We start from the raw sequence: 26440 nt of genomic DNA, 5'->3' as shown, positions 1-26440 counted from the left end.
TAAATTTCGGGGTCTGACCAGTGGCAGCTTTAAGTTGTCATATTCCGATGACGTACGGCATGTTGAGGGTTTCGCTGAGAAGCGTAGTTTGTTTTCCTGTCTGCTTAAGTTGATTTATTACTTGAACAGCAAACAGTGTAAACTCTGCCAGGACATCTCATCCGTCGTGGAAGTTTGGGTCTTCCCATCTTCTAAAGGGAAGTTTGTGACTGTTTCCATTGTCTGGTGTAAAATACCATTTCTTCCCTTTCTCATTTTTTTAAAATCCGCGTTGCGAAGTCAGTCATGTTAAAAGAATGGAGTCTGGGGATAACATGGTATGTTTTGTTAAAGCTGCGTACCGTAGGAACCCTGTGATAACATGAGAAGCTCAGCTCGTGTCAAAAAAGCCATCTGTGGCCCTGCATAGAAAAACATGGAACACGTGGACCCTAAAGAATCAGACATGAGAAGGCAAGCAGAAGGAAACAATATTTTACATGTCTAAAAAAGTCACAGTTTTTTTAGGTTTGTTTACAAATGTTCATTATCTGTAATATTGGAAGCTGAAAGTCCTTTCAGACGCTGCTGGGGAGGAGCTAGGTCTCCATACCACTGGTTGGTGGCTGCCGTCGAACGTAACATCACTGAGACTGCCTTGAAAAATTAATGTGGGAGTTTCTTAGAATAGCAGTTTTCTTTTTCCTTGGGCTTAGTTTTCATACTTCCATTTAGGCTTAATTGTTTGGCTTTCAGACAAAGCAATAAAGTACCAAAGGCACATTTAGGCAAATGGCGCCAGACGTGACAACGCATGGTTTTGTTTCTACAAAAGAAGGAACGATGAGCTTGGATTGCCACCAAATGCAAGCCTGGAGTATCACGTCGAAACTAAAGCGTGGGTGAAATGGCGTTTCATGGTGCTAACTACCGTTCTGATATCAACTTCTGTTTCAGGCCCGGAAGCTCATCAGTGACTTTGCCATTATCCTGTCCATTTTGATTTTCTGTGGAATAGATGCCCTGGTAGGTGTGGACACACCAAAACTAATTGTGCCAAGTGAATTCAAGGTACGTCATTGTCAGCTTTGTTCGGTGGCCTTTGGAAGAGATTCCCTTTTCCCCCCATCTGCCCTGTATAAAATAACTCGCCCTCAAAGCAGGAGAGTTGTCAGCTTTGTGAAAAAGGACCGTTTTACTCAAATGGTGTCCTTTTTATTAGCATCATTTGGGTTGGCTGATGTATCTCCTAAATCCTGCCTCCATACTTTGAACATTTTGTTGCTGTTAATGGGAAGGATGAAATTGTCTCAAACCTCAAGTGTCTCCCCGTAGCCCCATTACTGGAAGTACAAGTGAATTTGGGATGTCGTCACTCCCGTATGGCAGCTCTAATGCAAGTTTTCCTTTCCTTGCCCTTAAAAGCCAACCAGTCCCGAGAGGGGTTGGTTTATCCCACCTTTTGGAGGGAACCCGTGGTGGGTGTACCTGGCAGCAGCGATCCCTGCACTGCTGGTGACTATCCTCATCTTCATGGACCAGCAAATCACAGCCGTCATCGTCAACAGGAAGGAGCACAAGCTCAAGGTGGGTGTGCTTCGTGTCTTGCACACGGACAAAGAGCTGCCCGGTGTTTTTCTGTGCTAGAGATGGAGGAGGGCCCGTGGCAGTGTTGAACGTACTTGCCACCTCAGAAACATCATTGCTGGTGTTTAACAACAATATTTATTTTGTTGACTAGCGTAGAGTTTTTGCCGGGAAAACCACTGATTCAGTTGAAATCTTGAGTGTTGCACAAACAGCGTTTGCCTTCCTCCTAAAGCAAGAACCCTGTGCAGGGCCAACTTGCAATGTCTCGTTCAGTAAACACTTCCTAATTTTGATTGGCTTCACCATCCTGTGGCCCGAAGTGTTCCCACATGAGAAGCTTTGGGATTGCTCCTCCCTTTTCCTTCGCAAACAGGTCCCGTGCCAGGAATAGGCGGATTTCACCAAACCAGCCAGCTACCCCTTCCCTAGGGGAAGGAAAAGACTTAGACCCATCGCATCCTACTCGCTGCTCATAGAATCATAGAATTGTCTAGGTTGGAATGGACCTTTAAGATCGTCGAGTCCAGCCATCACCAAAATGACCACTAAACCATGTGGCTAGAGCCAGAAGAAATTAGAGCAGCCCTCCTTTGAGAGGCAGATTTTTTGTTTAAAGCCCCTTTTCATGTCAACATAAACTCGTAAGTTTTCTTAAAATCTTTACAATATTTTGCTCTTTCCTTGCAAGAGCTTCACTCTCCAACTGTCAACATTGGAGAATAGCAAAGGAAGCTTCTAAATATCGGCTAGGAAAGAAGATCCGCGTCTATCCACGCGTTTAAAGTTATGTGCTTGACCGCTGTATGCGTCCACCTGGTGCGCTCTGCTTTTCCATTAAATTCATTAACTTCCATGCAGTCAGAAACTGGTTGATGGCTGACATTCCCCATCTTTGCTTGTGTAGGGAAAGCTCATGCTGTCCGCTGTGCCCAGCAAATACGCTTTTACATACTACCAAAACTGTTAATTCCTTTAAAACAAGTCCCCGGGTCTGATGTTAAGGAACACCTAGGAAGGGTAGGGTGCTTCCCAGTGAGGAGGCTTGGCAGACGTTCTTTCTGGCGTTATTTTCAACAAGGCGTTCAGGAAGAGGATTGGGGCCAGCAGAAGGGTCTGATGGCTCGCTGTCTTACAGCTGGTGTGAAAAACTGCTGGGTTTTGGCAGTGCCGGTGCTGCCAAATCATGCTTCGCCTCACAGACTCTAGTTCTCCAGAGAAACTAGTCCCAGACTCAACTCCAGCTAACTCAAACCTCTCTTCTAGCATCAAATGACTCTTAACATCTAATTTTCCGCTTACCGCCTTCCTCCCTCAAAGACACGCGCCTATTCCCTATCATCTGCTGCTGTTTTTAAGGAGAAAAAGTTGCTTTGTGGTTGTTGTCGGCTTTCTTCCTGCGCTCCTGTCATAGACTATAAGGGGAGACTTTATGAATCTGATGCATGGGCGTGGAAAGGAAAAGGAGGGTGGCCAGAGTGGCTCCACCAGGTCCACATGGATCTGCAGAGAGTGCCCGTTTTCGGGTGCCCAGGCTCGCGGTGGGGGGAAATTGTGAGCTTGGAAGGGCTTCCTCTCTCGGGAGCTCTGCTTTAGCCTAAGCCGGGACCTAATTTTAATTTGCGCAGCACCGTGTTATTGCATCCGAGCCAAAAATCTCTCTCACCTTATCGCTACGGGCAAAGTCGCTCTGGATCTCACAAGCCCCTCTTACCGTGTTTGTCGTGTAAGACGATCGCTGGCGGACGTTCCCAGCCGTGGGCGGAACAAGGTTTCTTTGCGTTGCGGGCACGGCATGGGGGTGTGGCTGTCACCCGCTCCGAAGGAGGTTTTGGGGCGCTGGGACGATGGCAGGACCCCTCCTGTGGTGACTATGGCCAGAGGTGGCCCAAGTATGACAGCTGCGTTGGCCGTAGAGTGCCGGAAAATGCTAGCAATAAACTGAAGAGATTTGGGACATACCAAGGGCATAGCCACAGTTGGATGTTATTTAAAGAAGAGCTTTATATCCGCTGACTTATAACAGCCTAGGATGGAGTCATGTTTTTAAAATAAACTTTCCAGACCGGCGCTATGCGGTTTTTCATGCCTGTAGGCTTTTTCCTTTCCCTGCACGGTCAGTTCTGTTGAAAAATATTAAATTCCTGTAAAAGAAGGCTCTCCCTTCCTGCTAATGGGACAGGTTTCAAGCGGTCGAACCCGTGAGAGGGAAGAGTCCCTCAAAACACAGGTAGTGCTGGGTCATTATGTAAATATCTATTGAGATGCAATTGAGAGCTTGAGTTGGGAATGGAGCTTTTTCTTGAAGAAGGGGAGGATGTTTCAATTCATATGGTCACTGTGGACATTAGACAACCGATGTGTGATTTACGACCATCGTGAGCCTGACCTGGAGGAGAAAGTCAGAGTGACAGGGGATGGGAAAGGTTTGTGCGCAGTGACGAGTGCTGGCGGATGGTTTATGGGACCGGTGTAAAAAAAAAACCAACCTTAGAACATCGCTTTTTACCATCTGGATCTGGGCAGATAAACTCAATACCGTGCCCACGTCTTCCTCGGGGGGAGGCTAACCATTGACACGATATCGGGTTTAGGTCTGTCTCCTGCACCTAACTAAGCAGACATAGTGTTTTCTTAATCGCTGGAAGAATACATTCACTGTTCTTGCCCCGCGAAGAAGAGGCCCCTCATCTCCTCAGCTTATAGGCACTGAACATGGTTATGCTATCAGCGCTGGGTGCACTTTTTCAGTAACAAGGTATAAACACTCCAGCAAAGTGCTGCTTAATATAAAAATTTATTTCCTGCTTCCTTTGTTAAGGTTGTGAGCACATGCTTTTGTTTAATTGGGGGTTCTCAAGCCCGACCCTGCTACTCTGCACCAAAAAACACCTCCGTACACAAAATCTCCTGTAGGCCAAAAGAAGGATGGGGTTTTTTTTCCCCTAGTGCCTTGCTAAAGCATGGGCTGGGTGTCACTGAGTGTCCGTCCCCGTGCTGCCAGCCAGCCAAGGTAAGCAGCGCCCGCATGAGGAAAACAATGAGGACTATTCAAGATGACTTGGGTTGCTTTCCCTCCTGGGTCACCAAGTGGGTCCAGCTCATTCACTCTTTCCAATAAAATCAAATTGAACAGGATTAAAAAAAGGTTAATCTTCTTTACAATAGCAAACCTTGCAGATTTGTCGAGTGTTTTTCTGAAGATCCCTTTCTTTGGTGGCTCTTTTGTTTCTTCACATCTTCTCTTGGCGCTTGTGACTGGTGGATTTCCTGTGTTAGTTCATTAAAGGGTTGAAAAAAGAGAAGATCAGAGGTCTTTAAAAAGGAATAAAGAATGAGGGCAGCTTTCTCCTTTCGATAGGGTATGAGCCCATCAGCTGGTTTTGTGGCTTTTCCCAAGAGGGCCTAGGGTTGAGGAAGATGCCTCCAGCACCAGGCCATGACCAGCAGGGCTCAGACCAGTTGTGAGGTCCCAACCGTGAGATCCCACAGTCACTTCCTATCCTAAATACAGGACCTTAGGCTTTGGGCTGGTTTTCAAGGGTGGTTTGGGTATTTAAAGCTCTGTGCACACCCAAGCTGTCGCTTACACCAATGCAAGATAATTTGGCGCAGAAAGGTGCCAATCCTGGCCTCCCACCGTGGCAGAAGTAGTCCTGTAGCAGAGCAGCAGGACAGATAGCGGCTCCCGCCATCGCAAGCCGCTCTCCTGCTTTGCAGACCATCTTCTTGTCCACTCGTCCGCTCCAAACTCTCTTGCTGCCCTGTCTTGCATTGTGAAAATGGGTCATCGGGTTTTCGAACGTGCCTTGGGATGGCAGCAGGGGCTGGGATGGTGCTGGGCGTTGGATTGCTGGTCCCTGTGTTCTGCTGAAAAAAATGGGGCCACACTGTAAAAATAGCACTTTATAATGGGGTTTCATTTTTGGTTTTTAAGAGGCAAGGCAGAGCTCCTTCAAGAGCACTGTAAACCCATTATAACCAAGAGAGTTGTGTGTGTGTGTATATTTATATATTTATATATAAAAAAAGTATATTGAGAGCTTGCTTGTTTAGAAGATACAATGCGTATCTCACCAAATATTTTTTGGTGAAGGTGGTGCTCTCAGATTGTCTCCAGCTCGTGGTCTGCTGTCTCCAGTCCCTTTGCAAAGAGCTCTTGGACTGGTCGCAGGCCTTGGCTTGTACCAACTTGACCTCCCAGCACTTCATAGTGTACACAAGGGCCTTGGTCTTCTGCCAGGCTGCTTGCAGGTCTGCTGCTCTCCTCTGCTGTTGTTGTCAGAGCTTGCTGCAACTGTAACACTTACCTGTTTTCCCTGTATGTGTGGATAATTCATCCCTTAATGCGTCCTGCTTTGCTATTTCTTATGACGATTCTGGCCAAAAGATGCCGTAGAAGGAACTGCCTCTTGCTTGATGTGTCTCTGTTCCCGGAGCCCTGGACGATCCGTAGATATTGAGACTAACTAAGCTGAAGGTTGTCTTTCTTCCTTCACAGAAAGGTGCTGGATACCATCTGGATTTGTTCTGGGTGGCCATTCTGATGATCATATGCTCCTTCATGGGTCTGCCCTGGTACGTTGCTGCTACCGTGATCTCCATAGCTCACATCGACAGCTTGAAGATGGAGACAGAAACTTCGGCCCCTGGAGAACAGCCCAAGTTTTTGGGAGTGAGGTATGTCAAACCAGAAAGGCCTTAATTGCCTTGTTTGCCTGCAAAGATCAGTTTGTACTATAAATGGTCTTGCCTCGAGCAGGACGCCTGCAGAGGTTCAGGGGGAATAGCTCTTGGATTTGCTGTAGATCTTCAGATCGGCTGCGTTTCCTTACAGCTTTTTTTTGTCGGTGGAGGATATATCCAGTTAGAAATTCATCTGGCCTAGACCATTTGCAAATACCCTTTCTTGAAAAGCAAGAAAACTGTCGCACGACGTGCATGCCCGTAGATGGGGGAGAGCCTGTGCAAGGGGAGAAGAGGAAGGAAACTTCGCCCCGGAGCTTAGACTTCTTCTCGATCCGCTTTGGAGCACGCACGTCAAAGTCACCCCAAAATACCCAAAGCTTCCCAGAGCGAGCTCTAGTGCCCCCGGCACACCGCAAAGCGGTTGCGAAGAATTTTCTGCTGCTTTCTTTGTATTTCCAAGCCCGGCTGTGAGATTTAGCAGCGCAGGTCTCTGGCAATGCCTTGGACAAATCCCCGTGTAACTCCTCAAAAGCTGGTTCGGCCAGATCGGGTGCAGTTTTTGAGGAAGGAGATAAATTTACTGCAGGTTTCCTTATCCGTGGAAATCAAAACAGGCATTCATTAGCAAACATAATGGTAAAAAAATGTAAACCTGTCATGCCTAGAGCAATCAGCTCTACTTAATCAAGCAATTTTTCCTGTGTTTGTTTGCCTTAATTAAGTGGGGTGAAGTGTTTTCAATAGGAGCTCTTCTGGCAATCAGGCCGCTTGTAGAAAATAAAAAATTTAAATGGAAATTTAACAGCCTAACTTTCAGTACTCTGAAATATTACCTGGGGAAAGTCTTTTTGGATGTAGGGAGCGGTTGCGGGTGCCGATGAAGGCACATGTTCGGCACCCCACGAAGGGCCCGGACCATTTATCCAACTGTTGGAATACCATGACCAGGACTCGAAATACGCTGCTAATCTAAGAGCGGAGGGCCGGTGATTTATTACCTATTTGCGTGCTGTGAATACTGCCGGGCAGAGAATTTGGATTGCTAGTTAACAGTTCCTAATGTTTAACGTGTAAACACGCTCCGCCTGACGCGGTAGCAATGCGCTGTTGATCCACAAACAGCGGAGCTATTGCAGGGTGCAAACACCGATCTGATATTTAAAAAAAAGAGATTTATGAGGCTGGAGCGGGATCCAAGGTACCTGCCCTGACGCTGTGGGCCTGCGATGGCCGCTCTGCTTTGAAAACTGGGGCTGCAAAAAGGGGTGTTAGGCTGGTTTTGAGCGCTCGGAGAGGGGGAATAAAAGCAGAGGGAAAGCTGGAGCCATGCTGCTCACCCCATGGTTTTGTTTCAGGGAGCAGAGAGTCACCGGGGTCATCGTTTTCATCCTGACCGGCGTGTCTGTCTTCATGGCGCCCATCCTGAAGGTAAGGACATCACCTTTCCCGCTTTCCTTTGGCTCATGCAGCCGAAGTAAGGCCACAGCAACTGTCAGGCTATTTTTAAGCTACTAAAAAAGCTCACTGAAGCGTGGAAAAGGAGATTAGCGAGAATTACTCGCGCAATTTTACAATTTTCTGGAAGCTTCCTTTTGGAAGGAAAAAATGACATCGTTGTGGCGTGCTAGATAGTAATAGCGACAAAGTTCAGGGCTGGTGGTCTTGGGGGCTGTGAGTTTGTTTCATTTAAAGTTTGTTTGTTTTTTTTCTTCTGTGTTTGCATAAAGTTAAGTTTCCTTTTATTTTACACTCTTATACCTCTGCCGTGCCTGTGGTTTGTGGAAAATATGTTGTGGATAAAGCTTGGGAGCATACTGGTGGCCTGATGGAAGGATGGTTGGCAGCGCGGTAGAGTTGCTGTGTGGAAGACGCGGGTTACCAGATGGATACGTAGGTTTAAAAGTATATTTGCATTTATTTGAGTGTGTGCGCATCTTGACACGTACACCTGAAGAAAATCTTCATTTGGTGCTTACTGATAGGGTATATGCATGGCCCACTGAGAGAAGGTGGGGTTTTTTTTCGTGAAAGAGAATACGCAGAACTGGTGGCAATGAGCAGAGCCTACAGCTGATGATATTAGCCCGTGGGTACAGTTTTGGCCCAAAATCTTTGGGATTTGGGACCGCTGCTGTAGCAGAGCTGAACCCTCCCCAGGCACACACACCTCAGCAGTGTGAGGCTGCTGCAGCATGCCCGTTTTTTTGTAAAAAAGCCAGCACAACAGTCACATTTTCACTCTTTTGGGCCGGATCTTCCTGAAACAGCACATCCCTTATTGCTCAGAAGCGATGCCCGGCTTAGCAGTATGGAAAATGTGTTTCTGGAGGAAGCAGTGCAATTAAATGTGATTTCTTAATCTCCTGGATTTTTTTTTTCTCTTGTGAGTTTAGCCAAGGCTCTGAACGGATGTGCTGCTGATGGACCGTTTAATCTAGGTAGCTAGCTATTTTCCAAGACCTGAAATTTGTCGGCACGTGGCCACAGAGAAACGTTGGCCTTGGTGGATCATCGGATCATAGAACGAAACTGGAAAACCTGCTTATCCACGGCTTGTGGAGGATACTGCCTTCTTCTCCCGGGATGATGGTTTCAGTGGCGCCGAGCGCAGGAATACTGTACAACAGGAGATGTCAGCTCTGCAAGTCCATCTCCAGGGACCCGTAGACCGATGGTACGAGCAGAAGATGTCAAAATGGGGAACATACGTACTGAAACAGTGTCACCGGGCACCGTAACACCGCGACGGAGCAGACGGGTGTCTGGAGAAGCGTTTCTGGAGGAGGCCGCTGAGTTTTTGGTCACGAGGAGGTTGGAAGCCACGGGGCCTGTGAAGCACCGCTAGATGTGAGCCTGAAGGGGCGGAGGCAGAGAGCAATGGTGCCGCCTGTCTATAAAGTGGAGAAAGTGGCTTTACAAGTCAAGTGCGTTCCTATTCTTGATTTCTAAGGTTGTTTAGACAACTAGCAACTTTTTGTGCCTTGGTAACAGTTTCCTCCTCTGCACAAACAGGCATTTCCATGCCCTTAATTTAATGCCTGATTGCGATAATTCTGTTCGTTAGCTCATGTGACCTTTCCCTGCAAGGTCTCTCTTCCTCTATTCCACCGGGGTCTGTTATTTCCCCTCTTATTGCCTCGTTCGTTAATTGCTTGCCTGTGCTTCCCCTAAAGGACGCGTGTGGGGGAAGATGCCGGCGGGAGGACGCCTGAGGATAAAGCGGCACGCTCCTCGCCCACGTGCCAGCGAGAGAAGTCCCTGGCAGCGCGTCAGGACCTTTAGCAAACTCCAGTGGCAGGGTCTCCTGCCCCAGAGGGCTTTGCTTTGCTCAAGGCATTGCAGAACATTTCAGCCTCCTCACGCCAGCGGCAAACTGAACGTTAGCGATCCCCAATCCAATATAAGAGGCAACCCACAGAATAATCCCAGCTCTTGTTTTTTGTGGCTTTTGCGGTGTTTGCTCTGGTTTTTGGAACGTTGCGGATGTTTCTGCTCAGTTAATGGCAGATCTCCCCAGAAACATCCTCAGCCCTGCTAGGAGAATGACAGGCACTTTCCTATAAATACATTTTTAATTCTCTTGGCTCGCAGCAGGTTTGCTGGGAGCGCCGAAGCCAGCAACCCCATAGCTAGTGAATACTTTGCCAAAAGAAAGTCTTCCAAAAGGAAAGCGCCGCTTGCTACTCTGCGGGATAATGTGCCGAAGTTTCATCTAGGGGTGATTTACAGGATTAATCATCGTGGAATGGTGAAATAATATTTGGACGTTTTTCTTTTTTTTTTTTTTCTTTTTTTTTTTTTTTTTTGGAAAAACAGAAAGAAATAGAAGGAGAGGGAAAGAGGGCAGTGTAAATGAACTAAAAAGCTAAATTCTGAAAGCCTCTTACCCAACTTGCTGGAGGAGATATTATCCTATCTCGTCTAATCCCTCGGACCCAGTGATCCCTTGGACACCCCCATCTCTGTGAACCCCGCGGCGGCACACGGTGATGGCAGACAGTCGAAACCAGCTCACTCAAGGAAGCAAATACATCCAATATAAGGGTGAATTAGCAATCCAGAAGCTCGCAGGAGGTGATAGGGAACGAGAATCAGGGGAGGGAACGGAAAAAAAGTAGGCAGGGAAGCTTTGATCTGGGATGGCGCATGGCCCGGTGACTCGGGTGCTCATGTGGCCCAAGGGAAACGCACGCGTTCAGGATCAAGGCCTCCAGGGATATGTGCTTAGCTCTATGTTTTTGACCCAGTAAACGATGAATAAGGTGAGGAATACGACAAAACAAGGAATAACTGTCGTGTTATTTGCCTCTTTAGCGAGTTCCATGCAGGGATTGGAAAGCAAACGTCCCTCCGTGGGAGCCTTGGCCGTGCTGTGGCTGCCATTCAGTGGCAGCCGCCTGTCACTGCACAAAGGCTTTCCTTCGTCAACGGCGGCAGAGCTCTTCCCGTCCTTCCTGGCTTCAAATAAATCGCACAAAGGCCGTTATTCAGCTCCCGCGTGTGGTTTGTGCCCAAGTATTCCCAGTCAGGTCACGCCAGGCTGGTTGCCCGCAGTTCTGTGGTGGGGCCGAGAAGCGGTTCCTCCTCTTGGCAGCCGCGTGGTGGCTTTTGCCATGGTGGACAGCTTTGTGCTTCAGGTCGGAGGGACAGATGCACGTTCTGGGGAGCGTGTGTGGTGGAACCTTGCACCTTCCTCCCTTCTGAAGAAAGATATCCCCGATGGCAGGACCGGTGATGGAGGCACGGGCAGCACTTAGCACTTGAAGGAGCAGAAGTGGATGTTTGAAAGGACAGTTCCCGGCAGTGGCTAAACTCACAGCCCTGTGTTTGTGAATAGTTATGGATTAAAGTGGGTGACAGATGGAGCGGTCAGAGACTTGGTTGGCATGACTGTCATTGCTGAGGTGGGACTCAAGAGAAGAGCCTTTCTGGACGGATTTCCACAGCTTACTGAGCTGGACATAACCACAGGATGGCGCTGCCTTTTCTTCTTCTCTACCTTCTACTTCTCGTCTCACCAGAAACCAGGAGGTGAAAAGCAATTTGAAGCTTACTCGAACACATTTACCCTGCCTCTTCTTGAACTTGCTGACTGGCTGGCTCAGTTCCCTTTGGTTCTTGGAGAGACGTCCAAGTCCCAGTGAAGCGGAAGAGCCCAGGGCTTGTCCGGCCCCTGCCCTGCTCCTCAGCCCTCCAGTGATTGCACAAATGTTCTTGTGGCTCTCAAAACACAGCAGAAGGATTGCTCGCTTTCTTACTCTGCACTGTCCACTTGTAGGTGCAGTGAGTTGATCACAGGGTAGGAATTACGTCCTTCTGCGTGTTAACGGTGCACTGTGTATGGGGAGGGTGTTCACTCAGTTTCTCCTGCTCTTCCCCCGCAGTTCATTCCCATGCCTGTGCTCTATGGCGTCTTCCTCTACATGGGCGTCGCTTCCCTCAACGGTGTGCAGGTGAGTGACTGGCCCAGGTTGCCCAGAGAAGCTGTGGCTGCCCCATCCCTGGAGGGGTTCAAGGCCAGGTTGGACGGGGCTTGGAGCAACCCGGGCTGGTGGGCGGTGTCCCTGCCCAGGGCAGGGGGGTTAGAACTAGATGATCTTTAAGGCCCTTTCCAACCCAAACCATTTTGTCATTCTGTGATTCTGTGGGTCCATCCAACACTGGGCCGTCTCCAGAAGATGGTAATTATTAACCAGCGTGGGGTTTCTTTCACAACCCTCCACCCTTTCCCTTCTCCTTTTCCTTCCCAATAAACCCGGGGAGGGTAGCAACTGTTTACAAACATTGCCACGAGCTGGCTGTCCTGACATCCAGACCAAAGGGGAGCCATCTGCTCAGTGGGAGAGCAGCCAAGCCCGAGCCCTGTAAGCGATGGGGGGTGCTTTGTGAAGACCCGGGGTCCATCTTCTCACCCCAGCCGAGTGATGCCAAGGGCAGCGTATGCTTGCAGAGGCCCCGAGCTCCTTCCCGGGGTGGTTCAGGGCATCTGACACAGATTGAAGGAAAACAAGGGCAGATGATTGATGGCAGCGAGGCTGTTCTGCAACATTAAGGAGCAGGAACATTGCTGCTTTGCCAAGGATGGGAAGCCAAGCCCCTTTCTTTGTCGTTGAGGAAATACTCCGTAAAAAGCCTTTCTCACAACGCGGCGTCTGTTGTTGGCCCTAGGAGGCTGGAAGCGGTTTTGTTGCTTTCTGGCACCCTATTAATTGTGGCCTTTCTTTTTAGCACTTGGTTGTGCTCTAAGGGGAAAAGACTGCCTGTTCTGCGAGCACCATGAGAATTTCCTCGGGTGTTCGTCAAAACGGCCCCGGCTTTCATTCCCCGGTGTGAGATCCATCTGGTCTCAGCAGCGGGCAGTGAGCCCGCGTTCAGGCAGGGGACAATGAGGGGATTGTCATTTTCACCCTGGGGTTGGTTCTCCTGGAGGGGTTTTCTCCTGCTTCCCCGCCCAGGTGGTCAGGGGACTGGGCAGCATGTTCTCCCCTGAGCAAGGATGTTTTTCATTCAATGAGAAATCACGATTTTGGTTTAACTCCAAGTCCAGCCGGTCCAGCACGGGGCAAGGGACGCTGCCCCAGAAGCTCCCTGTCTTCCTCACTCCTCAGTTAGGTTCCTTTCTGTTCTCTGGTAATGTGGCGTCTGCCCTCATCTCTGTTGACCTCTGCTGCCAATTTATTTGGAAAGAAAGTGGGGGTTTTTAAATGACGAATGTCTTTCCTTGGCAGGAGCAGGGCAGGGGAGGGTGGCAGAAGTGACCCAGAGTTTGATGCTGATGGTAGTTTGGGCATACAGCTTGTGAAAGCCACAGCAGATCAGGCCCACTCTTTCGAAGCCAGAGGAGCAATCTCCACCGCCACCTTCGTTCCTTGGTTTGCACACTGATGACCAGAGCACATGGAGTCTTCTCCTTAACATAAAGGCCCCTCAAGGCCTTGCTTTGAGAGGTGCTTCGCTCTTGTATCTCTGTTTGGTTGCCAAATATAGTGGAGACCTAGGACCTTCACTTGAGACAACTGAGTTAACGTGTTTGGCCCACCCCGTGTTAAGCCCAAGTCGGTCAGGATAGAGGAGGTGTGCTGGGTTTTCTTCTGGGTTTCTCTTATGGACGGAAAGCAGGTTGATTCAAGGGCACCCTTCATAGTGGATTAATGCTTTTGTATCTCTTTTTTTGTGTTTCCTGGGTTTCATTTAAATGTCTGTTTCTCTTCCTTTCCAGTTCATGGATCGTTTGAAGCTGCTCTTGATGCCTCTAAAACACCAGCCCGACTTCATCTACCTGCGCCACGTCCCGCTGCGCAGGGTCCATCTGTTCACCTTCCTGCAGGTGGTGTGCCTGGCCCTCCTCTGGATCCTCAAGTCGACCGTGGCTGCTATCATATTCCCTGTCATGGTGGGTGATGTTCTCCTTCACATCCCTCCCTTCCACAGCCTGCACCTTCCACCCATGGCCATACCTTCCCATCCACGGGCAAATCCAACCTCTCCTTGTCGAATCCCTAGCTCCAGGCTCTGCCTCCATTCGTGGCGCTGATGTAGGACTACACGGGGTCAGTGTTGCGGTGGCAGCCTTTACATAAGTCCTCCGGAGGAAAACGAGCCTGGAAAGTTAATTTTTTTCCAGAAGGGTGTAGTTAATTGTGACCGTTCCTGGCTGCCAAGGTTAGATTTACCATGTTTTCTCCTTGAGCTGCAGGAACGAATGAGAGGTGCATAGTTTTCCTTTTTTAGTCAGCACTAATTACCGGGCAGAAAACGTCTCCCTTGCTTTTAAATAGCACAAATTGACAAAACCAAGAATGGGGCTCGCCGTTAAGAGGTGTGCCAAACAGAGGGAAAGGATTAGCTAAATTAAGAGCAAAAGAAAGAATGTCTTTTTCCTTGAACTCGAGTAAAAAGACAATGACGTTGATTCCTGTGTTTCGCATCGGAGGATGACATTTAAGTTTGTAGGATGCGCATTCTCTTCCTGATAATGCACATCTGAGTCACGTAAACACTTATTTGGGATGTTGAGAGATCAAATGTTCATCACACAGAACATTTTATTTAAGAATAAAACGCGCTGTTTCTAAAACACACACTGTGCGGTCAGTCTGGTACAGTATTTCTACGTCAAGGAAGGGGAATAGTGAAACAGCTTTCTGCGCATGTAATTTATTACTAGAGCCGTAGACACAACTAGGCACTTACACCAAATAAAAACCAAACAAGTGTTAAGGGGGGTTTATACGTATATATGAGGCCGAGTGGATGGAGTGTGGATCCAGCGGGACCAGAGCTGCCCGCGCAGAGATCCTGCCGAGCCTGGTCTCTGGCCTGCAGATGGGTCAGACTGCTGCAAAGTCAAAGCTTTATGAAACTCCCTTAAGAAATCTGGGCCCAAAGTCCCCTAGTGTCAGGTTTAGGGACAAGTAAAAAGTCAGTTGTGGGTGCAGTTAGGAACGGCAGTGCCTATTTAAGGGAGAGAAGGAGGGAAAGCAGAAAACAGAACGAGGACAAGCGTTTGTTCTCTGGTGCCGGTGAAATGAGAAAAGATGATGCAAGTGAAAGAATCCTCCAAATGTTCTTGCTGGGACACATGCTCATATATAAAGGTGTTAAAAATCAGCAGTTCCCGCTGACACGCCGTTCCGTTGCGTTTTCATGGCTGTGTTGTACTGCTGTTGAAAGCTGAATCCAAGATGCGGACAGATGCTCTTTCTCTTTGCCCGGAATAGAGAGGATCTGAGTGAACCCAAAGTCTGCTGAAGTTCGTTAGAATGGTGCAAACCCGGTGAAGCTACAGTCGCAGCTTAGATGTAGCTGGATCTGGTGATAAAACCTCAATCATTTGCACTCATGAACAAAAAGACTATGAAAAGCCAATTAGTGAAGATCCGGCTGATAGGCAAGCCTCTGTTTATTTGAAGGAAAAGCATTTTAGTACAGAAGTAATACGTGATGGGATAATTGTGGGTGTCTACATGGCATCTTTCCATCCCCTGAGTATTTTCTCGGTTCTGTAATTGCGTCTGAAGCTACGCAAGTCAGCGCTGGAGATCCTTTCCTAGGAATTGTTTGTGCCGTTGAGCATCGTTGCTCGGAACAAACTCTTCATCGTAAAGGCAGCCTTCGGTTGTCAGGAATGGGGTGTATCTTGTAGTAGCCGGGTTGAGGAGCTTTCAGTCTGTTGCTGTACCCTTTGGTAAAGAGTAGGTGGGATGTTGGTAGGCATCTGGTGGTGGTGTTAAGCCCAGCGTCGATGCAAACGCCTGTTTCAGACACATCCCTTCTCTTTTTCCCAGCGCTTTGGATTGCAGTCTCGCACAGAAAAAGCTTTTCCTCCAGTTTCACGCAGCCACAATCCTAGTAAAGTTTATTCTGCAAACTCTGAGGGCACAGTTTGGCCTTCGTCTAATTCCTAAAGAGTTCTTAGATCTGAGGAAACGGTGAGAAAAAAAATACAGACAGTTACCCAGGCCGCCCCCGTGAACCTGCATACTCATTTTTTGTCTCTGTTATTTTGCCTGATGCCTGTCAGTTAAAGGTGACCTTTGTCTCTACAGGAGTATTAAGTGATTACGTACTTTTTTCTGTAGGTTGCTCCTGTTTATTGTGGCGTGAAGCGGCCACAGTTCCAACTTTCAGGTTGATCGAGATAGCCCAGGTGTTCCCCTTGTTCTCTGTATGTTCACGTACAACCAGAACTAAAAGCGTGTGGGATTAAGAAGCAGCATCAAGAGGAATGCGCAGGCTGTTCCCAATTAAAGTCCCTCTCTGCTTTTTCAGATCCTGGCACTCGTAGCAGTCAGAAAAGCCATGGACTACCTCTTCTCCCAGCATGACTTAAGCTTTCTTGACGACGTCATTCCAGAAAAGGACAAGAAAAAGAAAGAGGATGAGAAGAAGAAGAAAAAGAAGAAGGGCAGTATGGACAGTGACAATGACGATGTAAGGAGCTTTCTGCCCTTGTCAAATTACTCCTTTCTAGGTAGCTGACCCGGGGGGACGGTCCCTGTCCCCCCCATCTCTGGGGCTGGGGGTTTCCCGGCCTCATTTGAAGCCGACCCACTCAGTCTTTTGCTGCTGCAGCAAATTGGCCCCGAAAAAAAACTTCTTTTCTACGTTGCCTTCCCTTTTCCAGACGTCGCCAGCCTGTGGTAGGTGGTATTTGCCTTGCCAAGAATGCAATCGCGCTTCCCACAAGAGCACTAGATACCTGCTGAGATGTCGTGCCCTTTGCTAGAACGCCTTTCATCGCCCTGCCTTGTTTATCTTCCCCTCCTCCGCCTTTCTCCCCCGTCGTTGTCTTTTACATTTTAGGAGGAGAACGGTTTTCGCCAGCAGCTCTGTTACTTCTGAATGTACTCTGGGTTTCTTTTTCAATATTTCTTTTAATTATTTAAAAGCACGAAAGGATGTGACTTGTCATATTGCAGGAAAGGCTGCTTTCTCTTGATCATACTCACGACCTAAGTATTTTCAAAGCATCCATGCCCTTCCGCAGCGTACTCTTTAGTCCTATCTCAGGTCGCAGCGTGCCCTAAAATAGTGAAATGTAGCTGCTTATGTCATTTTTAAGTGCGGTGACCCGAGTAGACCAGATCCACGTGCCTTAGACCATGCTATTTTTTACTGTATACATAATAAGAAGAAATGCGGTCCTCATGCCTTTAAACGTTCGCCTACCCAGGTCTGGCGTGAACTTAAATCCTATAAATTTACATTGAAGTGCTAAACATCCTGGTTATGTAGGACTTTGTACAGCAAGTGTGAACTGCCTTTGGAGAGCTGGCGGCCCCGCTCAGCATTACCTTTGGCAATGTGAAAAGGGAGCCAGGCTTTAACGATTTCAGGCTAAGGGGAGAGTACAAAGCACACCGTCACTTGTTCTGCTCATGTAACCCTCCAGGGTTCATGAAGAAGGGTTTTTCCCATGGTGGAGGCAGAGGAAGGAGGGTCACGGGTGCGGGGTTGCGTGTTTGGAGGGTTTCTGCTTGGGTATTGTCCGCACCCTTCCCTCACTGAGCGGATCTACCGAATCAGCCCTCCTTGGGGGTTAGACGATACATCTGGCGTCTTCAAAAGGAATGGGGCGGCTCCAGGAGTTCCCCCAGAGCATCCCCGTGCCTGATCGTGCTCAAGGGTGGGAGGAGAAAAGAGGCAACCTGGGTCCTGGTGGGGGGACAAGCCAGAACCTGAGTCCTTTATGGGAGAGGGGTGGAACACCTCTGCGGATCTGTGCTGGAGCCAACAAAGTCGGGCTGCTCCGATAACAAAATACGCAAAGTCCTTTTTATGAAGAATATATGCTGTGTAAAGTAGAGTGTGTACGCTGCAAGAGACAAAACCGGGCATTTGTTAGGTGAGGGTGCAGCGCGGCAGGAGGTAACCTGGATCCAGACCTTGTTCGATCAAGCTGAATCCCAGCTGGGAAGACGGGCAGATTTCAGACAGCAAGCTCCCCTCTCCTGAAATGAGGGAAAACACCCCGTTGTATGTAGCGAATAGTCAGCAAAGGGTTGGCTCCATCCCCTCCTCTTAACCGATTTGAATCCAGCAGCATCGTACCCTGAGCCATGGCTCCCCTATCTCCAGAATTTTTTAAGCTATCTCCTCTCTTCTCAGGCTTTTCATGAATTTCAGGTACAGTAATTGATCTAATGGGTAAGAGAATTTATGCAAAATGTTGGTTCTTAACTCTTCTTGGTTTGTTTTTTTGGTTTTGTTTTCTTTTCTTGTCTTTTCTTTTCAGCACTTGCTTTTACCAGCTTCCTGAATGTAAAGCACTTGGCGTTTGATTATTTTCACCCTTTCCCTTCCAGAAATATGCCCCCCACCAAGTTAATCCAGTGGGATTTGTTGGGCAATCAGAGTTCAGCAAAGAGGGTTTCTGGGCGTTGCTGGTGCAAGTGGGGTTAGAGGAACGAGTCGGGCAAAGCCTGGCATCAGGAGACCACGCTCGGCACTCGTCAGGACTCACCTGAAGTTCTCATTGGGGTTTACTGGCAATCAGGGGCAGCGAAAAAATAGCTGCAAAGAATGATTTTCAGTTCATCTCACCATTTCTCCCTCCGCCATCTCTAAAAAGTATGAACTAGTGCAGCCGATTGCCGCATTTGCCTAATGAAAACTCAACGCCTTGGTTTTCTCTCGGATTCTACGTCAAAAAATGCATGACCCAAGAAAGGCCAGACAATTTGAGAAAAAAAAACCCAATAATTTTGGGCTGGTATGTTTAGTTGCAGAGTCAGAAGTGCTGTGTAATGGTCTCATCTCCCCTTTGGGGTGTTTTTGCCAAGTGCAGATAGTTTTTCCGTCTCTTGTAGATGGTGAGGTTTAAAGCAGACCGTGAGCATCAGCGCTGCCGTTCCACAGACCTCTTAAATTTCTTTATTGGCACTGAAACGGCGGTAACACTGGGGAGGCTACCCAAGCTCTGCTTACAGCAGGACCCAAAGGGAGGGGGGATTTGGGGGTGGCTTTATCGCCTCACTGCTTTTCTCCGAAGTCGTCTTTATTTGAGCTATGCTTATCCCTCAGCCTCCTAAAAATACTCCCGAGGGAAACGTTTTGCTGTTGGAGTGTGAAATACTGCACTGGATGTCACTTATGTTAAAAAATAATTAAAATAATAATAATAATAATCGAGGGAGAGGGATTCTCTGGCCTCTGTAATGTTTTCCTGCCCTGACTTGAAGTTCTCCCTCCCTCCCTCCTCCCGGGGGTCGTGCTTGGTGCTGTGTCTCATTCTCTCCAGGAGCAAAGATGCATTAACGTGTCTGGCAAATATCACCCTAATTCCTTTGCCCGGTTATGCAATTATGAGCCTTTCCTGGGTTAGGAGAAAGGACACTTATTTTAAAAAAAAAGCGGAATAATTCCAGGTATCTTCTACAGAGCATAAGCAGGTGGATTATTGAAACCAGTGGGGTGTAAATCAGGCTGGTACCCGAGCTCTGGAGCATCCCACGTGCGGCTTCTCCCTGTGGTTGTGCCTCTTGGCACCTGCTTTGCCGCTTCTCTGGCTGGGAGCGCGGAATTCTTACAGGGGCCCCGGATTCCATGGCCTATTCTACTGTAATTGAGCCTGGGTTTGACTCGACTGAAGTCAAAGGGGGAGCTGAGACAGCCCAGTTGAAGGAACCTTTGCCGTACGGTGTCTGGCCCTCGTCTTTGTAGAGCAATTGGGAAGAAAAAGGGGGTCTTACAGAAATCGCGGCGGGCTAAAACGTTTCGATGAGGTTTCCCAGAAGCCAGTGCCCCGCTATTTCTGCCCAGGAATGCGTTTTCCGTCTGTATTTCACCCGGCTGACTCCAAGTTGAATTGGATGGTGTCTTATACGCTGGTGGGGAAGGAGCGGGCGAGGTGGGGGAAGGGGAATATAAAGATTAGACAAGGTCATTTCTCCAGTCTGTTCCACTTCCCCAGTGTGAAGGAAGCAGGAAAAGTGGGGGGGTGCAGTGGGGAACCAGTGGAAACCAGCAGGCAGCTAAGCTGGACCGTGCTTTTTTTTATTATTTTTTTTTTCTTCTTCTTTTCTTTTCCTCCTTCCTACAGAAGCTATATGAAGGATAATTTTATATTGGCGGGAGACGATAAGAGAGAGAGCGAGCGGTGAAAATATTCTAAGATCTTTTACACGTTTCTTTCACAGTCTGACTGCCCCTACTCAGAAAAAGTCCCAAGTATTAAAATACCAATGGACATCATGGAGCAGGAACCTTTCCTAAGTGATAGCAAACCTGCCGACAGTGAGTAGAACTAACCTCTTGCATGCCTGCTTGACTCTGCCTTGCAGTACAGAAATATATATATTTAGAGTGATTTTTTTTTTTTTTTAAATAAACCCCACCTTTCCTATTACTTGAGAAGTACTTTGTCTTGGTTTTGGTTTTTTTTTTCCTCCTCTTTCTTACTTTCCAGGCCTCTGATTTAATAACAGATTTTGGGTTTGTGAGCTTCCCCCCCCCCCCCCCCCGCCTTCCTTTGCTCGTTACAAATCTGATGTTGTTCCTTCTGGTGCCTCCAGCTTAAGTGCTTTTGTCCAGCTCCTAACAGGTCGCTTGGCCACTCGCTCTCTCCTCCTCTCTTTCCTCTGAACTTGTCCCGGTTTGTCTTCGCTCTGCTGATGGTTTGATTTATTTTTATTTTTTTTTTCCCTCTGAGCCTGGTGTTCTGGATTTGCAGCATGTCTAAACTGCATCGCTGTCCCCTTGCTGTTTGTTTCCTTAGGTGCCAAGCGGTTGCAAAAATCAGCGCTTAAAAGAGTAATTAAGCGCGTCATTGATCCGCATTAAACTGACAAGGCAGTGATCAGTTGACCATTAACGTATTTCCCTTCTTAGGTGATTTGCTTTTGTGCTATTCTGTTCCTTCTTAATTTCTTACGTTCATATCCATAATTCCGATTATTACGATCTTCGTTTTCAGTCATTTTCGCTTTTCAAGTGATAGTCTTTTAAGTGAGGAATCAGGAATACCATCTGACCTCAGCTTTATTGCCTTTGCGCTGACTTTTTAAAATACTCCGAGCGATGGGTGCCCTCTGGAGATAAATAGGCTGTTTTGTCGTGAGAGGGGAGGGGAGAAATACGAATAAATTAGTAACAAATCAGTACTGCGGCAAGGCTGGGGATTTCTAGCGGTAGGACCCAAAATCACAGATCTTTAGATCTTTAAGCTGGTATTTAAGAGCTGGTACCCAAGTCCCTTGCCTTTTGGTGGCACTTAAATACCTTAGGTGATGCTAAGCATCGCTCTGTGATTTTTAGGTGCAGGAACACTTAGAGAACGGCGTTATAAAACAAAGGCAAAGAGAAAGAGATGTTTCCCTGATTATTTAGATAGCCTCGTGTTTTGCTGATAAGGAACAGGAGGGAAACCAGCCTCAGACAACCCGGCAGATCCTCCTCCTTTTTCTGGGAGACTGCCCTGATGTGCTAAAAACACATTGCATCCTAAATGTTGCGCAGGATTTTATGATCAGGTGCGCTGTTTCACCTTTTTCAGCATCTTTAAAGCTGAAATAGTTCAGGAAAAGTTAATTGGGCCGCAAACCTGTTTGTTGGAATGCCCTTCAAGACAGCAGGGGGTGAGTCACCCCTGAGCCGCGCCGTAGTTGGTTTGCGTATTTGCACATTTTTATGATCCACTTGTCGATCTGCTGGTTTTTGATTAGAAACAGTGCAAAAAATAAATGAAAAAAAAAATAAAAATCAGGCCCTTGGACTAGAAAAAGTAGCCGGAATCCAGCATCACTGTGGTATTGTCCTTGAACATAACTGTGCTCTGCGATTCCAAGCATATTATTAAGAATACTACTGATGTTAGCTTTCCTTCAGCCATAGGAAGAATAGGATTATTATTAACAGAGAGGACACTTCCCCAGGCTGGGTCAGGCAAGGAAAAGCCACTATGGGCACCAAGCCACCTATTTTCTCACCAGGAGGTTGGGTGCGACGGTGGGGAAGGAGCACAGGGTACCCAAAGAGGTGTAGAGGAAAGGTAAGTGTCAAGGTGGGGAAAGTTTTGGGAAATGAGTCTTTTGGCCGTGTTGGCAGTTCAAGGGGTTTTATCTTGGAGGAGAGAGAGAGAGAAATTGAGCGTTCACCTGGCGGGCAGTCAGCGGTAAGAAAGCGTTGCCAAATAGCTGAGAGTATGGTGGAGAAACAGGCTGGGTGGAGGAGCCATCAGTGCTGCAGGCAGCGACAAACGAGACTTTCTTCCTTCCCCGACAGGAGAAAAATCACCAACATTCCTTGAACGCCATACGTCGTGCTGATACAATTCCTTTCCTTCGGTCACACACCATGCCAAGGTAAGCACCCAAAAAAATGCACTTGATAATGATTCCTCAAAAGCGTCTCAGCTACCCCTCAGCGCACCCAAAGTCAGCGCGGCAAAGTTTTGTCCCCCACAGGAAACTCTTAAAAAGCACTTGGAGAAAATTCCCTGTGTAGGGTTGCAGCATAGAGTCACAGAATTGTCATGGTTGGAAGGGACCTTTCAGATCATTGAGTCCAACTATTCACCTAATGCTGCCAAAGCCACCACTACCCCGTGTCCCTTAGCACCACGTCTGCCCAGTTTTTAAATACCTCCAGGGATGGCGACTCAACTGCTTCCTCAGGCGGCCTCTTCCAGTGCTTAATAACCCTTTATGTGAAGACCTTTTTCCTAATATCCATCCCTAGTTGATGGCCAACACAGCCCTACAGGGCTTGGGATGGGGGGTGGAGAGCCTACAGGCTCCACCAGCCTTGCTTAGACCCCAGCTGAAGAACCAACGGCTGCTTTGGGTTCTAAACCGGAAGAAAGGTGCGGAGCAACTGGGAGGAGTCTAAAAAACACATCTGCAGGGGAAAAATTAAATGAATTGGGATTGTTTAGCCTTTAAAAAAATAGAAGAGACAGACATGGAGAGGAAATTGCTGTTACGCTTTCCTTCAGTCACGTAACAGGATGTTACGAAGGGCAAGTAATCCATTTTCCCATGTCTGCGGTAGAAAATAGAGTAAGTAATAATCTTAAATTGCAGCAAGGAAGAGGTAAGTAACAATTTTTCAGAGCTGAGCCCCTTGGGGCCACCTCGGACCTGCCAGTGCCAAGAGTCGGATCTAGACCAAGGCAGCGATAGTCCTTGAAACGTCAAAGAAATATCTACGCTTCCCGGTGTTAGAGAGTGTGAGATTAATCTCAGTGCCTATAACCAGATTATTCCAAAGGCAGTTTAGGAGCGTTGCCACAGCGCAGCGTGAAGCACAAATGCTGGATACTTGGATCTTCTCGGTCAATGAAATCGGTGGTTTTACCTTCTGAAACAGACAGTGTTGAGACGAACTCATTAAAATTATCTTATGTGATGTACGGGCCTTATCTTAAGCCCAGCTGTATATTGCCACTGCCTGACAGGGTTATTTTACTCGGTATCTGTATGCTGCCGGTTCCAAAAAGCTGTATTGTATGAGCCAATGCAAGGAACCGGTACTGGGAGTTGAGCATTTATTCCATTTTTTAGATGTGACACTCTCTGTTGGATGTCCCATTAAGTCCCAGGACCTGCGGTTTTCCCGGTTTATGCCGCTTGCCCCTCTTGTTTTGTTTGTAAAAGGCTGGTTTTCTCTTGCAAGATGATTTTTCCCTGGGATTTGGTCAGCGGGAGGCTGGGCTAGCAGGAGCCCTGGGCATGGCAGCCCCCCTCGAGAAGGGCTGAGGACCCGACGGGAGTCCCCACACTCACCCCATCTCTCTTTTTCTTCGCAGCCCTCCACGAACTCCAGTAAAAGTTGTGCCTCAAATTAGAATAGAACTTGAGCCTGAAGACAATGGTTATTTCTGGAGGAGCAAGGGAACAGAAACTACTTTGTAATTTGTCTGTCTGTTAAATCTTTTACGGAATTTATTTTGCCACTAGCCAAATATTAAACCCCGCTCTCCCCGCCTGCGTAGGTAAAAAAAAAAAAAAAAAGACATCCTTGCCCCTGCAGATCTCGCCTCCTCTCGCCCCGTTTCCCCACGCCGACCAAGACTCGTTTTGCCTTCTCTGTCGCTCTGACACGCAAGCGTCTCCCGGCCACAAGCAGAGGCCAGAAGCGTTAAGGATTCCCTGTCGTCGTACCGGCGGTTGATGGCCCGGGGGTGCTGGGGCGACTTGAGTCTCGTTGAACCGGTTGTTTGTCCGATTGTCCCTTTGTCGTCTGGCAGAACAAAAAAAAAAACGACCTCCAGGCTAAGCCGACATCTCGCTCACGCTGCTCGAAGATGCTGGAAAGTGCTGCTAACACGAACTCGCTCGTACAGCCTCGTGCTCGTAGTTAACGCGGGAAGGGGAAGGAAAAGGTACTTCGCTCCCAGCACAGACAAACCATTGCCATCGTTGTAGCATGCGTTCTGAAATGTCCCTTTCCTATGCAATTTTTTTTTTTTTTTTTTTTTAAAGAAACACTTTAATGGACTTAATCCGTCAGGTACATTGAAGAGTGTTATTTTCCTAGATTATTTTGTTTAAATTATGGGGGCCTAACCTACGACTTTTTTTTTTTTTTTTGTCAATTTTTTTAACCTTTTTTTAATTACTGTAAAGAAAAATGAATTTTTTCCTGCAGCAGGAAACGTATAGTTATGAGTAGTTCTACCTCTTATTTCTAGATGCCAGGCTTTCTGTAAAAAAAAAAAAAAAAAAAAAAATGTATTGTACCATATATAATGTGATTTTTACAAAAAAAAAAAACCACAAAAAAACACCACAACAAAACCACAATGCCACACCACAATCTCCAGGATATGGCATAGGGCTGGATCAGTTTGATTAACACCTTCTACTTTGAAGCATCTGTTTTACTTAGGGTTGTGTGATTTTCTTTTTTTTTTTTCTTTTTTTTTTTTTTTTAAATAAATAATCTAACTTCGCTATGAAGGAGACGGGATGTAACTTAAATCTCTTGTAATTTAGGCAGAATCTTAAATGTAAGGGTGGTAAGCGAAATGCTGACCGGCGACCGGCGTCGGTGGACAGATGCTGATTGTACTCGCGTTGTTGACTTCCTACGCGGTATCGTTCCAATTTTTTCTTTTGAAACCCCGGTGTGTGCGTGTGGGTGGACGTGCGTCCACCAGAAGACCCCGGGTGGACTTTGGGCACGATGGCGGTGCAATGGAGGAGAAGGACAGCTGAAGATGGCCCACTGGGATGCTCATCCCGACGCTCGTACTGGCCAGGCTCACCAACACCTGCGTCCTCTAGCTTCCCACATCACTTTGCCATCATCTACAGAATTTACCCGAAATTTTGACGGCTCGGCCCTAGACTCGTCCACCCGTACACGGCGATGCATCAGCACCAAGCAGGCTGTCCGTGGGCACAACCAGGTTTTTGGTTTTAAACCAAGGAAGCAAATACCACCTTGGGAGAGGTGATTGTACTCTCTGGAGCGCATCTGTGAATGTACTTGTGTGTGCGTGGAAATGCGCATTTGGGAAACTGGGCTTCACCAAGACCTTTTTTTGATGAAACGTGAGGACTACGTATAACACACTAGAAGCTTCATGGAAGGAAAAAAAAAAAAAGAAAAAGGAAGAAAAAAAACAAAGCCGGGGGGGGGGGGGGGGCAGGGGAGAAAAAAAAAGCCCAGCTGTAAAGGCCAATTCCCCAGTGGAAAAAAATCCCACCGCAGAGGACAGGCGAAACCAAAGTCTGTGTTGGTTAAGTAAACAGAATTTTATGACGGTGCTGAGACCTTATATGCCAAATTTTAGCGTCTGCTCGCTCGTAGTAGCCATATCAGCAAGGGGATTTGCAGAATAGGGCTACTCTTTTCTTTCCCAGATGTGCTGTAGAAGCAGCTGGCCACCTTGCTTTCACGGAGGTTGAAGGATGAGTTGTTGAGGACCGTGAGAGCTTGAGCTGGACCTGCTGCAAGCGGTCGTTGCTGCGGAAAGAGGATGGAGCCGCACGCAGACGTGCACACACCTCCCAACATTCCTCGAGGGCTCTCAGTTTCGGCTCCCATGAAATGTGTGTTGACTCTGAGATGGACATCCTGGCAACCCAGCCCAAACCCGCTTGGGAAAGGCTGGGGAGATGTTGGAAACGGCCGGGAAAGGAGTGTTTCCGTGATCCCTCCGCTGCCGGGCCCCGCGAGCTGGAGGACAGAAAACCTGGGAAACGCAACGCCAGCTTCAACGAAGGGTTTCCATCCCTTGGTGAACTCAAGTCCCTGGCTCCCAAAGGGGAGACGGACTCGAGCGTCACCTATGGAGTACGCGGGAGATGCTCGTGTTTTGCCCAGACCTTTGCTTTGTAGGAATCCCAGTTCCGGAGGGAGGAAAGCTCCAACCGGATGGAGAGAGAGAAGCAGCTTTTCCCGCTCCACGGGCACCCATGCACACACCGTCCCCATCTGCTGGCACCTGGTGATGGGTCTCCCCAAAAATGAGGTCTTCCACTTTTCGAACCCTGTTAAAATGTACTTGAAATGTATTGACTGCTGATCTAGATCTTTCTCTCTCTTTTTTTATTTTATTTTTTTTTATTATTTTAACCTGAGGGAGCTGTTGTACAGGGGGGTAGCGTCGCTGAAGGGGACGGGACAAAGTTTTCTGTAGCTTGCCATGAAAAACTCACAATTCCGGCGGCAGGAGCTGGAAGTATTTCCTTTCCTGGTGCCCGACACTAGCCCACTTTATTGGTGGTTGTGTCTC

The 26440-nt window shown here is 47.8% G+C and overlaps 1 protein-coding gene across 15 annotated transcripts in view; it reads left to right on the top strand.

Annotated features, from left to right (window-relative positions):
* SLC4A4 (solute carrier family 4 member 4) overlaps positions 1 to 24627 on the top strand; it is a 215152-nt gene extending 190525 nt beyond the window's left edge. For all 15 annotated transcript variants that reach the window (XM_054202257.1, XM_054202265.1, XM_054202259.1 and 12 more), the window contains 10 exons: positions 937 to 1050; positions 1405 to 1566; positions 6068 to 6246; positions 7611 to 7683; positions 11640 to 11708; positions 13475 to 13648; positions 16027 to 16188; positions 19896 to 19992; positions 21979 to 22058; positions 23504 to 24627. In XM_054202257.1, coding sequence (XP_054058232.1) covers positions 937 to 1050; positions 1405 to 1566; positions 6068 to 6246; positions 7611 to 7683; positions 11640 to 11708; positions 13475 to 13648; positions 16027 to 16188; positions 19896 to 19992; positions 21979 to 22022 — 1074 coding nt within the window. In that variant the 3' untranslated portion in view covers positions 22023 to 22058; positions 23504 to 24627. The remainder of the gene's footprint in view (positions 1 to 936; positions 1051 to 1404; positions 1567 to 6067; positions 6247 to 7610; positions 7684 to 11639; positions 11709 to 13474; positions 13649 to 16026; positions 16189 to 19895; positions 19993 to 21978; positions 22059 to 23503) is intronic.
* The last annotated feature ends 1813 nt before the right edge of the window (positions 24628 to 26440 follow it).

The sequence above is a fragment of the Rissa tridactyla genome, chromosome 5 (assembly GCF_028500815.1).
Source record: "Rissa tridactyla isolate bRisTri1 chromosome 5, bRisTri1.patW.cur.20221130, whole genome shotgun sequence".
In the NCBI taxonomy this organism is placed as follows: domain Eukaryota; kingdom Metazoa; phylum Chordata; class Aves; order Charadriiformes; family Laridae; genus Rissa; species Rissa tridactyla.
Note: the sequence above shows the minus strand (reverse complement) of the source record. Positions and strands in the feature narration are given on the sequence as shown.